Source organism: Calypte anna, chromosome 24, assembly GCF_003957555.1.
Source record: "Calypte anna isolate BGI_N300 chromosome 24, bCalAnn1_v1.p, whole genome shotgun sequence".
NCBI classification, from domain to species: domain Eukaryota; kingdom Metazoa; phylum Chordata; class Aves; order Apodiformes; family Trochilidae; genus Calypte; species Calypte anna.
The window spans coordinates 4,238,180-4,251,781 of NC_044269.1; the positions used below are offsets into that span (position 1 = coordinate 4,238,180).

Here is a 13,602-nt window from a genome sequence, read left to right on the forward strand (position 1 = left end):
AGCTCTGAAATGAGTGAGGGGGGAAAAGAGGGGCCTGGCATAGAAATCCTTCCAGATTAAAAGATTGCCAAGCAATCCAGTGTGAATGGATGCAGAGAATTGCAAGCAGAGGGCAGTGTTTCATGCTAAGAGTGCTAAGCAAGGGCTGGTTCTTGAAGTGAGTGCCTCGAAGGATGTTAGGATGTCACTGTTGGCATTGAGAATCCTTGGGGAAGGTCAGCTGCAGTCTGAGTCCCTGGAGAGTTCTGCTGCTATGGGTTCCCTAAAACAAGACCTTCGTTTGGCAGCATTTTGAAGGCACTGGAACGCCAGATGTTGCCCCAAGCATTGTTCCTAGAGAAGTTGGTCCATAGCTAGAGAAGTCAGAGCTCCTTTGATGCATGAGGGAGGAGGAGTCATCTCAGTGGAGGTAGGTGGGTTGGTTCCATCGGTACCAGGATCTGTTTGCAACAAGGGAACAAGAGCTACAATTGCCATCTTGTTAACAGTTTCCCCTTGAAATTTTTTAAAAAAAATCATTATTATTTCATTTGCAACTTCCACTTGCCAGCCAGCAAAAGAACCTTTGCTATAGGAAGCTCAAAGCAAAACCTCTCCCTTGCTAAGCAACATCTTCAATTGTGCTGGAGCTTCACATATTCCCTGGATTTTGGCCTTCCTCCACGTCTGAGGAGCTCTGATTCACAGCAGAGGATGCTCCATGATTCAGGAAGCCCAACAGCTCTGGGGAACACTCTCTGGTCTCTTCCTACCACCACAGCATCCTAGCTGCCATGGAGCAGAAACTACAAGGGGCTGAGCAGCACAGACTGTGGGGAGCAGAGAAACATCCAGTGAAATAACCTAAAGGGCTCTGAGCCCAGATCTGTGGCTTAATGCTTTTGTAGCATCCAACTGCCTTTAGAGGCAAATCTTTCCTTTAGAGGAAAATCTTTGTTCTTGTTTCATCTGTGGATTCTTCTGTTCCACTGTGGAATAGTTATTTGCAGCAGAGCTCTCTGGGTGGCACTGCAGGAGAGGAAACTGGCTGTGTGTGGGGGGGTTATCCAAGCAGAAACAGCAAAATAAGCTTTTATCTGCTTCCTGCACACAAGGACAGTCCTTGTGGCCAGTGTTTCTATTATTATTATTATTATTATTATTATTATTATTATTATTATTATTGTTTTAAGCCAGTGCAGGTTTTCAGGCAAAGTTTGACTTCCTGTTTGTCTTCAAGCAGAAAAAACCCAACCATACCCCAAGAAGCTGCAGGTTAGATGGGAAGCTCCATGTGGGAAGGTGCCACCACATCATCCCCCAACACTGGGGTTTTCCCAGGGCTTGCACACCCTCCCTCTGAGGTCCCACTGCTTTTTTCCCCCTTGCCAAGGAGCTGTGGGTCCCCATTGCCTTACCCTGAAGAGTTGAAACCAGATGAGTTCATTGCAGCTTTGGAGTTGCTCTGGGCTGTGCCGGGGCTGCTGGCATGGAGAGCACTGCCAGGAGAGGAGGGTCTGCTGGAATTCCCTGGGGAACACGATGATGTTACTGTGTAGCAGAGAAAGCAGAATAAGGCTGGGATCTCCTCATCCTGCCCAGGACAGCCCAAACCCCAAATACTTCCCCCTCATTTTGTCCCCATCCTCCTCTTCATCTGCTGCAAGGCAGAATGGGTCCCCCCACAAGCCCCCCAGAAGGTGGGGGTCTCCAGGACTGTTCTCTCTCGCTCTGTTGCATTTGGGGTTCTGTTCATGTGATCATACCCCTTGAAGGATATCTGACAACACGTGCTGAAGAAGGAACCCACCCCCAAGCACTTTTCTTGTTTGGCTTCTGGGGCCACCTGGCTCCCAAACCTCAACTCCTCAGCAAAATTTGCTTTGAATTATACAGGAAATGTTATCTTGCCCAGGAAGCTTTCTAGGACTTTATTCCAGCCAAGAGGAAGATTTACTCTTCTTTTCCTTTATATACTGGTGATGTAGGAACACTTTCCCTGGCCAAACCTGTGGGTCTTAGTAAGAGTGGCCTGGAAATGTGACCTGGAAACCAAGTAGTGAGAGAGCAAGAGGAGGGAGAGAGGGAAGAGTGAGGGAGGTTTCTCAAAACTTACCAGACCCAGGCATGGTGCTATGCACTGGGTTGACAGAGAGGGGCCCCAAGGACCCTGAGGTAGAGACCTAGAGAGAAACAGAAGCCAAGAGTAAGCACTTGGGCTCAAATAATTTCTTTTCTGATGGAGAGCTCCTGATGGGAAAGAATTCCTAGGTGACAATTAGTAATCTGGTGGCTGCAATCAAAGCAGGCCTGGGGCATTTTTTGTTCAACTGTGATATCTGAACTACAGGCAACACGTTGTTCAGAATGACTGATGAGCAAAGGCACACTTTGTACAACACATTCACAGGGAAACTCCTCATCAAAGCTGCTGCTTTAAAAATTCATGGCTTGCAAGCAGCATTTTATGTTGGTGACTGTAGACCAAATGTGTTGTGCAACAAGTGACCAAACTTCTTCTGATGGTTTTCTGCCTTCTCATGGATAACTCCAAAACCCAGAAGATTTCCAGATAAAACACTGCACTCTACCTCCCACTCACATGTGCAACAAGACTGTAGGAAGGTTCCTGCCACTTTTAGATATGGAAGCAACTATTAGCTAGCAGGAATGAAATAGCAGCTTCTTATCCCCAAGAGCCATAGATTACAAGGACATTATTTCAGGCCCTCCAGCAGACCCCCACCATGGACTGGGACTGCCAGCAGCTCAGGGATTTGTGTGCACAAGGAAATGCCCTGCCCTGTCCTGTCTCATTTCCAAACATCCCCCCCTCCGTTTTCCCTTCTTGTTTGGGTTGACACACAGAAATCCTTAGTCCAAAGCCTCTCACCAGTCTGGAATTGTAGATAGGTGATTTGATGGGGGATGGCATCGGGCAGCTGATCCGTTTTTCTTTCTGGCGCCGGTTGCAGAACCAGACCCGAACCACCTCCTTTTCCATGGACAGCTGCTCTGCTATCAAGGATATCTCCTCTGAACTGGGCTTGGGGTTCTGCTAAGAAAGGGCAGGAGGTTAAAGAAAGGCCAAAAAAAAAAAAAAAAGCTGAAATTTCCAGCATTAATGTATGCTGGAAAGGCAAAGGGCAAGGGTGGGGATGGCTGTAAACTGGGGAGGGGAGAAAATTTGCTTCTAAGACAAAGGGTAAATATTTGGGTGAGAGATTATATTCTGTGAACCAGAAAGTGGCTCTGATTCAACACCAAGGTCTCATGGGATCAGTGGGGGATGAGTCAGAGTACCTGGCCCTATTATTGCATAAAACAACATCCCCTTTGATCTTAACCCCAAAAGGGGTGCTTGGGGGAAAGATAATGACTGGTGGTCTTCTTATCAGCACACAGGACACACGAGCTGTTTGTACACCTACCCACACCACCTCAGAAGATGTGGGTGTCTTTCTTTCTCCATCTCTGATTTATAAAGGGAACTAAGCACCCATCCTTTCTTCTAACTCATTTTCTGGTGCATTTGGCAGCGTTAAGCTGGATGGGTTTTCATTTCAGACAGAGACTGAAGGGGCAAAAATACCAAGCATGGAGATGCCAATTCAGTTTTCCCATTAGATGCCTCACACCAGCTAAAAATGAGGTGATCATAATGACCTGGCAATGATTGGGTTTTGCTCTCATTAACAGTCTTGGGAGGAAATTCTGATAGGATCACACGTAAGGTAGAAACCAAGAAAAAACGAGGGCTGATCAAAAACTGTTTGGATGAAAAAATGTCAATTCAATCTCACTGATTTAAATCTCTGTGCTGGTTTTTCTTGCTTTAAATGTCAATGCTTTAAAAGAAGAAGACTCCACTTCAGAAATTATTTCTCAGCAATATCTGGAGCAACTATTCCAGTGGTCTCCCAAGCCTCACATCCATGGCACCATAGCCACATCATTCCCAGGGCACACACCCATAGAGAGAAGAGTGGCTTGGGCTTGAGCACTGATCAGATAACAGGGAGGTGTGGTGATGAAATTGTAGTGCCTTTAAAACAACATTTACCAAGGAAAGAGTTGTGTCTGATTTCTTTGGTTTTGACACTTTTCCTATTAACCCCTTCAAACCATTTTCTAAGCTCCAATCCAAACAAAACAAACAAAAAAGTTTTGTTTTTATTTTTGAGGGTTCGGTGCTATTGTGACCTAGCAAATGCCAGACTCAGAGAGCATTCACAACACATGGAAAGAGTTTGCCCTCACATCTTGAAATCTTTTCTCCAGTGTGGAGCGGATGTTGGTCTCAATGCTGGTTCGCTTCTTTCTTTTCCTTCCAAACATCTCATTCACTGAGGGGTAGGAGTTAGGAGTGCTCATGGAAGAATCCAAGGGAGCAGATTCTGGGGGAAAAAAGAGAGGAGAAGAGTGATATTTAAAAAAGATAATGAGTTATTTTCATTCCTAGATTCTTTCTGGAAACCATGATACCTCTTAAATTAACCAAAATGTTCCTGCATTGTGGATCCTGCCTCTGATGATGATCAATAATTCCTACAAGAGTCCCCCAAATCCATCAGTTATCTTCTCCAACTCAGAAAAGAAATGTAAGTGCTACGATTCTAATCACCACACTACTGTTCCTTTTTCCAGCTTGCCTGCTCCGATGAGGATCACCCATTTTCCAGTTATTTTATTTCACTTCATACTCTTAAAGTTGTTGACCCATGGCACTGATTTAGAATCAGAGAATTTTCAGGGCTGGAAGGGACCTTTAAGATCATCCAGGTCCAATCTCTCTGCTCTGGGCAGGGACACCTCCCACCACATCAGGTTGCTCCCTGTCTAGCTCCAAGTTTCCAGGCTTTTACTGGAAGTTCCTGGATGGATCCTCTCCTCCTTACCAAGCCTTTTGGCATTTCTGCCTGCAATGTCACCTACCTGCATCACTCAGCCACTTCTCCAGCAGAGGTTTGAGCTTGCACATGTTCTTAAAGCTCAGGTTGAGAGCCTCAAAGCGGGAAATGGTGGTCTGGCTGAAATCATTGCCATAGAGCTTCCCCATGGCAAGTCCAACATCACCCTGCCAAAGGAGAGCACAAGATGAGCTCAGAAAAAACCCTTCACATCTTCCTGCCATCAGACCACTTCTCAGGTTGCTTGCAGAAGAGGTGCAGCCTTGTTTTCATGCCCTGTCTTCCAGAAAAAAGTGAATTTTCCACAGGAATCTGCCCCAAACCCCCTGAATGTGGTAGTGGAGAAGGTGGAGACAAGGAAGTTGTGGTAACAGAGTAATAGGAAGGGTTTTTCTCTTCACCTTTTTAGTAGACACTCTGAAGAAAGCCAGACTGTAGCCCAGCCCTTCCTCCATCCCTGCCTCTGCCACGAAGTCCCCCAAGTGCCACATGTCCCCACCAGAGGTGACACCTCCCTTCCCACTGCAAGGCTGCTCACCTGGGTGAACCCCAACTTGATTCGCCTTTGTTTGAAAGTCTTAGCAAACTTCTCCAGCTCCTCCAGGTCACTGGGTTCCTCGGATGCTCCTGATGGGGTTAAGTGCTTGGCCACTTGCAAATGCTGGGGTACATCCAGGTGGGGTTCAACTGAGGAGCCAGGGAGGCCAGAACGTCCCACAGCCTGTTAGAAGGAGAGAGGGGATCCAGAGAACAATGAACAAGGACAGGGAACAAGGACATCAGCATCAGCCCTGGGGGAAGCAGGGGGTTTGTAGATGGGTACTTCTTGGGATGCAAAAATTTACCTGTGATGCCAGGCTGGGTCCTGGCTGGGAGAGGAGGAGGCTGCCCTGTTGCTGAGGGAAGGAGAGGAGGTTTGGCTGCAAAGCTGAGGAGAGAAAGAGACACAACATCTGGTCAGAGCAGCTCCTTCAGGACAGACACACATCTGGTGACAGCATCTCCTTCACCAGCAGCTGGACATCACTCTGCACAGAAAAGGCTCCTGGAACTCTGGATGGGAAAGGTTAAGTAAGCTCGTGGTCAAAATATGAGAATTTGAGCCTTTACAAATGTGAAGGGCTTGGGGTTGGGTATGAGAAAAGTTCTTTCCATGGCTTTTTCACCTAAAAGGGATTCTTACAAAAATTGATGTAGGTAAAATGTCTCATCCACCCATCCCTACATGCAGCCATTAACCTAAGGCACAGACATTTTACACAAACATCTTCCTCTGATTTTTATACACCAAACAGCAGAGAATTTACCTCCTTAGTGGTGATCCTTCTCAGTTCTTAACTGTTGTAGCTGCTAAAAAAAATGTGCATCTTGTTTCCAAGCTTTTCTGACTCCAACTTTCAGCCACTTGATCTTGTTAACAAAAAACCTGATCCTGAGCCTGCCCACTCTGGATTCCTCTCTACATTTCATTCTGAAGCTATCAAAGCCTTTCTTTTCTACCCTACTGTATTTCAAAGAAATTGAGCTTCTTTTGGAATACATGAGCTGACGCAAAAATGATGAGAATAAAAAAGGGAAATCTATAAAACTAACAAAACTCAGTATTTATGGACACTGCATAACTGTTTAGCTGACAAACTGCCAAGTACAAGCCTGTATCTCTTACGTGGAACATCCTGAAGGATTAAGTAGCAACCAAAGCAGAGTAGTTCCCTAGAAATTTAGTTCTTCAAGCCTGTTGTGGGTGAAGCCTATGGAATTCAGTGAGGATTTATAACCTTTCTTGAAACACTCAATATATTCTATTGATTGCAACTGACAACTGTAGGGAAAACTGAAGAAATTTATGGACTTCTGCTAAAAAGAAATAAAAAGGAAACAAAGATCATCTCCAGAATTAATCACTCCCTCCCTCTCTCTCCTTCTAGCTTTCCTTTTTCTTCAATTTAGATCTGAATGTGCAGAATCCCCTTTATTTATTTAGATTGGTGTTTCAATAAGCTTGCTCTAATGCTGGAACAACTTTGAATTTCAAATGCAGTCTGGTAATGAGGTGCACATTTTTAACAGTGAAGGTAATTAATCACCAGAATGGCTTGCCTAGGGACATGGGGGATGCTCTGTCATTTGGAGTCTTTAAAATCATGATTGAACACCTTTGCAGAAGCTAAGCTCTAGCTCAAATGGAAATTATGGGCTGGATTCAGGAATCACTGGTTTGGCAGCCGGTGGGACTGAGGCTGTGTTTCAATAAAATGAGGACTTGAGCAGCAATATTCTGGCTGACAGTATTCCCAGCATCTCCTTGCCTGCTTCTTTCCACCTTTATGGCACCAAGCTCTCCTCTCCTTGCTCCAGCATGAGCTGTTTGAATCACACCAGGCCATAAAGAATCAGACCTGGTTATTTATCTGGATTAAAAAACAGCTTTAAAACATGAAAAAAAAAAAATCAAACCCGTGTCCTCTGGGAATGCTCAAACCCACAGCCAAGTCCCTTTGGCCATGACATCCATGGACTGATGCACCCATCAGTCAGAACCCAGGGAATGTTGAGGGTGCTCCCCCTTGAGGGAAAACTTCAGGAATATTTTGAGCACCTCTTTGGTATGAGAAACACTCCACCTGTACCAAACAAATAATTCCACAAAACCAATCTGTGCCTTCCCTTCCACTCCCCAGTGGTTGAGCATGAACGTGGCACAGGATGATTAGAACTTGGCACTCATGGATGCAAAAGGGGAAGTGCTCTTGCACAAAAAGCATCTTATTGGCCACAATACCCAGGCTTTATCAAATCTGGAACCCAAAGGGGTTATGGCCAAACAAGTGGACATCTGTTGGAGGGCTTAGAGCTGCCAAAGGAAGTCACTTAGCAGAAAAAAACTCTAATTCTATAAAAGGAAGCAATTCCTGTTTTGCAGTATAATGTGTTCAGTATTAGATAGGAATAAAAGCAGGCAGTAAGCAATGGATCATTCTGACCCTGCCATTTCAAACAAGCTGGATTCTAGTAGTTTCTTTATACAGCACTCAGCATCATTTGGCAGAGAGCAGAGTTCATACACTGCCAGTCAGAAATAGGTTTCCCACTTGCCTACAGTCCAGATTTTCTTTTGGCACACACACATATACTGGTGGATTCAAGCTGCAGGGATTTTGAGGTTTTAATTCTGAATTTCAGTTCATACAGAAGGATCTCTGTGCTGGAATAAAACATGAATGTGAGCAAAGGACCCAAGTCCCTTTGCATCTGCCAGGTTAGGGATCAAAGCCTATGCTTGTCTGTCCAGAAGCACCATAAAACCTCCTCAGTGGGGTGTCTGTATCACAGCTGCTGGAGAAATGCCATAAAAAACATGGGCTGTAAACACAGAAACGCAGGGATTTCTCAAGCACTGAGCTGAGTCCTTTCATCCCTTTCACAGAGCTGATCACAGAAGTTGTTGGACCTCCTGTCCTCTCCTGCCTTATGGCTTGGAGCAAGATTTGGGAACAACCACCAGCAACTTCCAAGCTCTCAGCTCTCATCCCCAGGTTGCTCCTGGCTAGGTTAGACCTGTTTGTTCCAGTGCCAGCATTATCCTTGCTCCAGAGCAGCTCAGCCCCTTCCCTGGATTCACTCTCCCTCTCAGGTACTTTGCTCACCTAAAACTCACATCACTTTTCTGGAAGCAATGAGGAATGGGAGCTCAGGGAGCTCAGGAAGGCTGAAAGTGCTTCCCAAAGAGCAGGCTCCTTGCTGTTTTGCTGAAAGCCACCCCAATGTTAGCCCGAAATTTCCCAGGTGGGATCCCTCCCTGCCCAGCCTGGCCCCAAGGTGGCACTCGTGGTGCGCAGAAGCCACAGGTGCCAGGAGCATCTCCCTTCCCGGAGCGATTCCATGGCCACGGGATCATCCCAGGTGTGGGAAGCAGCACGAAGGGGTGGGAAGAGCAGGGGAAAATGTCACTGGCACCACAGCAGAGGAACAGACACCATGTAGGAAAACCTTAACATTCCAGATTAAAACCGACAGTCAGGAGGAGGGAGGTTTTCCCTGGATGTGTATCTGCTTAGGACAACTCCTCTTCCAGCTCTTCCTGCTCTTACCTTGTTGTCCAGCCTGAGATTGAGAGAGAAGAAACTGGGGAACTGACTGCATGTGACCAGGAAGCAACACAAGCTGCTGCAGGGTGTGGAGAGAGCTCATATCCTACGGGAAAAAGCAAAGGGAATAACACAACTCAGAGAGGTTTGCTCTTCACCCAGCACCACCCAGCTATAAAGCTTCCCTTCTCCTTTATGGTCTCCTTGCCCCCACTCAGTTTTCCTTTAACTACCAGCACATTAGATTTGTGGAGTTTTTGTGCTGGGGAGGTATAGAGGGGCACCAGGATCTGAAAACATTTACACAGAGAACTGTCTACTTTTATCCTAAAAAGCCAGTGCTTGAAAATGACATTTTTTAAGCACTGGCAGTCAAAACCTGAAGCAGAGGTTGTTAGAAGTAACAGTGAAGCCTCTTGCATTTCAATTTCTTGCAGATAATGTATTTTCAGAGAGCAAACTCCTTAAAAATTACACAGGAAATTCCAGCTGACTGTCCCATCTCACAAACCCCAAGAACCTCCTTTCCACAGGAGGCTGATTTCCCAGCCAAGAATAATGCTGAGATGGGCAAGAAGCAATGCCCAGCAGCATCTGATCCTCTGCAAACTCATTGCAAGGGACAGTGATCAATGTTTCCTGTTCCTTGCCACGTAGCTGTCAGGATTTCCCCACCCTGCCCTGAGCAGAGCACACAAGAGGCATAGAGACTTGAGGATTACATCCTCCTGTTCTTTCACATTATTGAGGTCCCAACCCCGGGTCCTTTCTTGGGACAAGTGTTGCATAGACGCCCAGAAAAAGCCCTCTCTAGGGGTACATTTTAAAAGCAGCTCCTTTCTCAGTAAAATGAACTCTTAAACTTTTTTTAAGCCTTGGGGAACATGAACAGACCCTGAATTGTGCAAGGGATCTGAGTATCCCTTGAAGAAGTGAGGGAAAAGATTGCTGAGAAGCTTCTAGCACCCAACTCGCCCTAGAATTTAACAAGAGTTAAGTGCTGAACTCCCTGAGGGTATTACTTCTTTCTCTGGTGTAAATCAATTTGAGCCAACAAATTCAAGGACAGCCATACCAGTTCAAATCAAGAGTTTATCCAGATTATTTCCAATAATGGCCTTAAATCAGATGTTCATGAAAGAGGAAGACCAGGGGGCAAGCACACCTTAACACTTCCCTTTGGTGTTGTCTGAGCCTCCAATTATTTTCAGTTCAAGGGATTTCCTGGGCACTGTGTGTTTTGCTCACTTAGTCAACCCTTAGAGGAAACCTCTTCCAAGTACTTATCCAGTCTACATTTGAACCCCTATAAAACTTCCTGCAGAAAAGGAAGAGGCTGAGGAGGAAGCAAACTTTTGTGAACACATTGATTTTTCCAGTTTCATGCCCATCATGTCCTCAAATCTCCTGACAAAAGCCAGCTGTAATTTGGCAAGTGTCACCAATTGCAGCCTCTTCTTTGCAGGGTCACCAACTTGTGCCCTTTCAAATTTCAGGGTCCCTGAAGCAGCAAAATCACTTACCCCTGCAATTTGGCTTCCAGGCATCATCGAGGATCCCTGAACAAGGTGACCTGACCTAGGGGGGATTGCAGATTGCAAGGAGTCACTGAGGTCTTCAGTTTTAATCTGGAAAAAAAAAAAAAAAAAAAAAAAAAAAAGCCAAACCCAGAGTGAATGCAACATTAGGGAGCAGAGGCAAAAAGATCCAAGAGGTCTGGGGCAGCTGGGAGTCTGAAAGGGAGAAGGGATGGGGAAGGGGATCCTTTCAGAAAAAAAGGCAGAGGTCAGGACTCATTGCTTCCATCCCTGACTGCAGAAAGGCACAATCAGTCCTCACTTCTGGTGTCCAGTTTACATAATGGAAGCAGTTTTCCTGCTCTGTCAAGCCAAGGGGAGGTTTGCAGTTCACTCAATTAATACAAATTAATTGAAACACTTCAGAAAGTGACCACGTTCCGATGACTTAGCAGGTTGTAAAGCACATGAGTGCTTTCCTTAGACAAAACACTGAGCATTTTGTCAAATTATAAGGAAGATATGAAGCATTTCTCCCCTACAGATCACAACTCAACCCGATGGCAGGGCTGGGTAGAGGTGCCCTCTCATTTTGTTCTGCAGGTGGCACAAAATGGTACAAGGGGACAGGAAAGAAAAGGTTATCAAATAAAAGACCTCAAAAAAAAGCAGTGCCATCTTCCAGACTTGAAAAAGCAGCAGCCTGGGCACCAAATGTCTTTGCTTATCTTCCACCAGAAAGCAGTAGGAAATTGTACTGGGCTAAGGAAACTCTGCTTCCTTAGCTAGGGCAATCTCTGGAAAAAGAACTGGAAAAAGAACTGGAAAACTTCACAAGAATCAGCCTGTTGTCCAGCAATCATTTCAGCCTCCTTTAATGCTAAGAAAGATTCCTGTCTACAAAATAATCATGATTTCTGAGTCCACGCTGGTAAGAGAAGAATTCACCCAGGGACCAGTACGTAGTCCTTGTGTCTGCTTTATTCCACAGACTCCACGTTAATTTCTAACCCTTCTATTGCATTAAAAAAAGCAAAGGAAGAACTGTTACACCACTTTGTACCAGCTGAAGTCCTTTTGGTAAGGATTTCTGGGATAGGAGAGAGGGTAACCGGGTTGGGGAGATTTTAGAAGTTTTTAGGTGAGTTCCTGACAGCTGTCTGAGAAATGTCTATGTGCAGATCCCATGCACAGCAGACAAAAGTCATTCCAAGCTCTTCTCACACGTTGTCACTAAGATAAGATCCAAGCCAACAATTCCCCAACTTAGGCTGGAGTTTTTCCTAAGCATGGGAATACCTGGAAAAAGGCTCAGATCATTAGTCCCATTCCTCACCTAAGCATTTCCAGGACAAGAAGACCCTTCTTTTCCCACACACAAGAAAAAACAGGGGGACACCTGAAGGTCTTGAAAAGTCTGTCCAGGGGCTCAGCATTGCAGATCCACCCTTATTTCTAGGGCTGAACCTCACCGTCTCCCATCAACCAACCCAACATCCCCCAAGAGACCAGCAGGGTCGAGCTGGCCATACAACCTCCTACCAGCAGAGGGGGACAAGAAATTCAGCTGGAGAAAAACAATGGCCTAAGCCAATAGTTTCAGTAGAGGGAGGTTTTATTTCAATTTGACTGAAGAGAGCAAACACATAAAATCTCTGCAACAGCAAAGGAGAAAATGTGATCCCAAGAGGCTCAGAGCTGCAGAGCAGGGAGCTGTCCCTATAATATTTTAACCTCTTTGTTTTTAAGGTGCTACACAGAGGGAAGAGAATTACACCACCTTCGTTCACTAAAGCTAGAGCTCTGGACACTGCCAAAACTAGTTTTGCAATCATACTAGCTCCTTACAACAAGAGGTATACATGCTATGAATTCCAGTACTTTCCTACCTTTCAGGTTGGCATGATCATCCCTCTTAGCCTGGTGAACAACAAAAAAAAAATGAAGTGGAAAGATCTTCTCGATCACTATCAACGTGGATAGTGTCTACTAAATGTTGGGCAAAAGGCTCAGGAGAACCCCACTGTTACCCCTGAGCCATCCAGCCACAGCAGGCAAATGGTTTAATGCACTTTTTTTCCTTCTTAGGGTGCATTAAAAAAACAAAAAAACAAACCCCAAAAACCAAAGTCACCTGTGCCAAAAGGTAAAAAAAAAAAAAGAAAAAAGAAATTAATTCCCCGTGCTTGCAATTCATGTGCCTCTGCCTCGTGCAGCTCCCAGAAAAAAGTCACCCAAAAAAAAGTTATCCACGTCTCAGAGAACGAGGTGCTGGATCCCTCCTCAGTTAGGATCCCAGGAGGAGTGGAGTGTGGAAGGAGCACAAGCCATTTCCAAACCAAAATCAATTTTTACAGCTGCCAAGCGGAATGATTTGGAAGCTTTCCAGGGGGAAAGGGGTGTGTAGCTGCATCCCGGCATCGCACAAGATGAGAACGGGAGGTGGGTTTGGCAAAGGACTGGTTCCTGATTTAAAAACAACAACATCTCCCACTGCTCCTTCCCCCGTCCCTGGAATTCTCTGCCTCCCTCCTGCGCAATGGGCGGGAACCTGGGTGCTCTTGACAAATCCTTCTCTCTCCGCACCCATTTTCATTGGGTTTAGTCTCAAATTTACCTCTCCCTCCTCTTCCTCTCCCCAACAGGCCTGCAGCTGGTTAATTGTTCATTAGTCGGGGTATATCCAAAACTTTTGGGATGGTTTATGCAAATCCCAAGCCTTCTTTTTTTTTTTTTTTTTTTCCTGGTTAAACCGGCAGTATTACCAACAGTACATTAAAAAAACCCAAACCAAAAACCTCAGAAAACCACACACATTGTGGGCGAGGCCACTCAATATCATGAGACTCCCTTCAAATAATGTAAATTCTAAATTAATAAAAGGAGGGGAGGAGCTGCCTTCTCCTTTCCCAGTGCATCTGACCCCGGATTCGGAGGCATTTGCTATCAACACAAGAAAAGGCATCGCACAGTCTGAGAACGGGGGGTTCAGGGTGGAAATGATCACAGAATCACCTCCTGTTGGTATTTGATGAGGGCCCTGCTGAAATATTGCAAGGGACCAACAGTGTTTTAGTTAAAAGCAAGTTGGTGACTTTGGTTTTTCAT

At 45.5% G+C, this 13,602-nt stretch overlaps 1 protein-coding gene across 1 annotated transcript in view; it reads right to left on the bottom strand.

Annotated features, from left to right (window-relative positions):
- Positions 1-160: 160 nt before the first annotated feature.
- The window catches only part of POU2F3 (POU class 2 homeobox 3), a 39,598-nt gene continuing 26,156 nt past the window's right edge, over positions 161-13,602 (bottom strand). Inside the window, exons 5-14 of the mRNA XM_030464809.1 lie at positions 10,501-10,605; positions 8,981-9,083; positions 5,735-5,817; positions 5,428-5,610; positions 4,915-5,056; positions 4,240-4,376; positions 2,873-3,034; positions 2,096-2,162; positions 1,398-1,530; positions 161-440 (exon numbers count right to left, since the gene is read on the bottom strand). Coding sequence (XP_030320669.1) covers positions 401-440; positions 1,398-1,530; positions 2,096-2,162; positions 2,873-3,034; positions 4,240-4,376; positions 4,915-5,056; positions 5,428-5,610; positions 5,735-5,817; positions 8,981-9,083; positions 10,501-10,605 — 1,155 coding nt within the window. The 3' untranslated portion in view covers positions 161-400. The remainder of the gene's footprint in view (positions 441-1,397; positions 1,531-2,095; positions 2,163-2,872; positions 3,035-4,239; positions 4,377-4,914; positions 5,057-5,427; positions 5,611-5,734; positions 5,818-8,980; positions 9,084-10,500; positions 10,606-13,602) is intronic.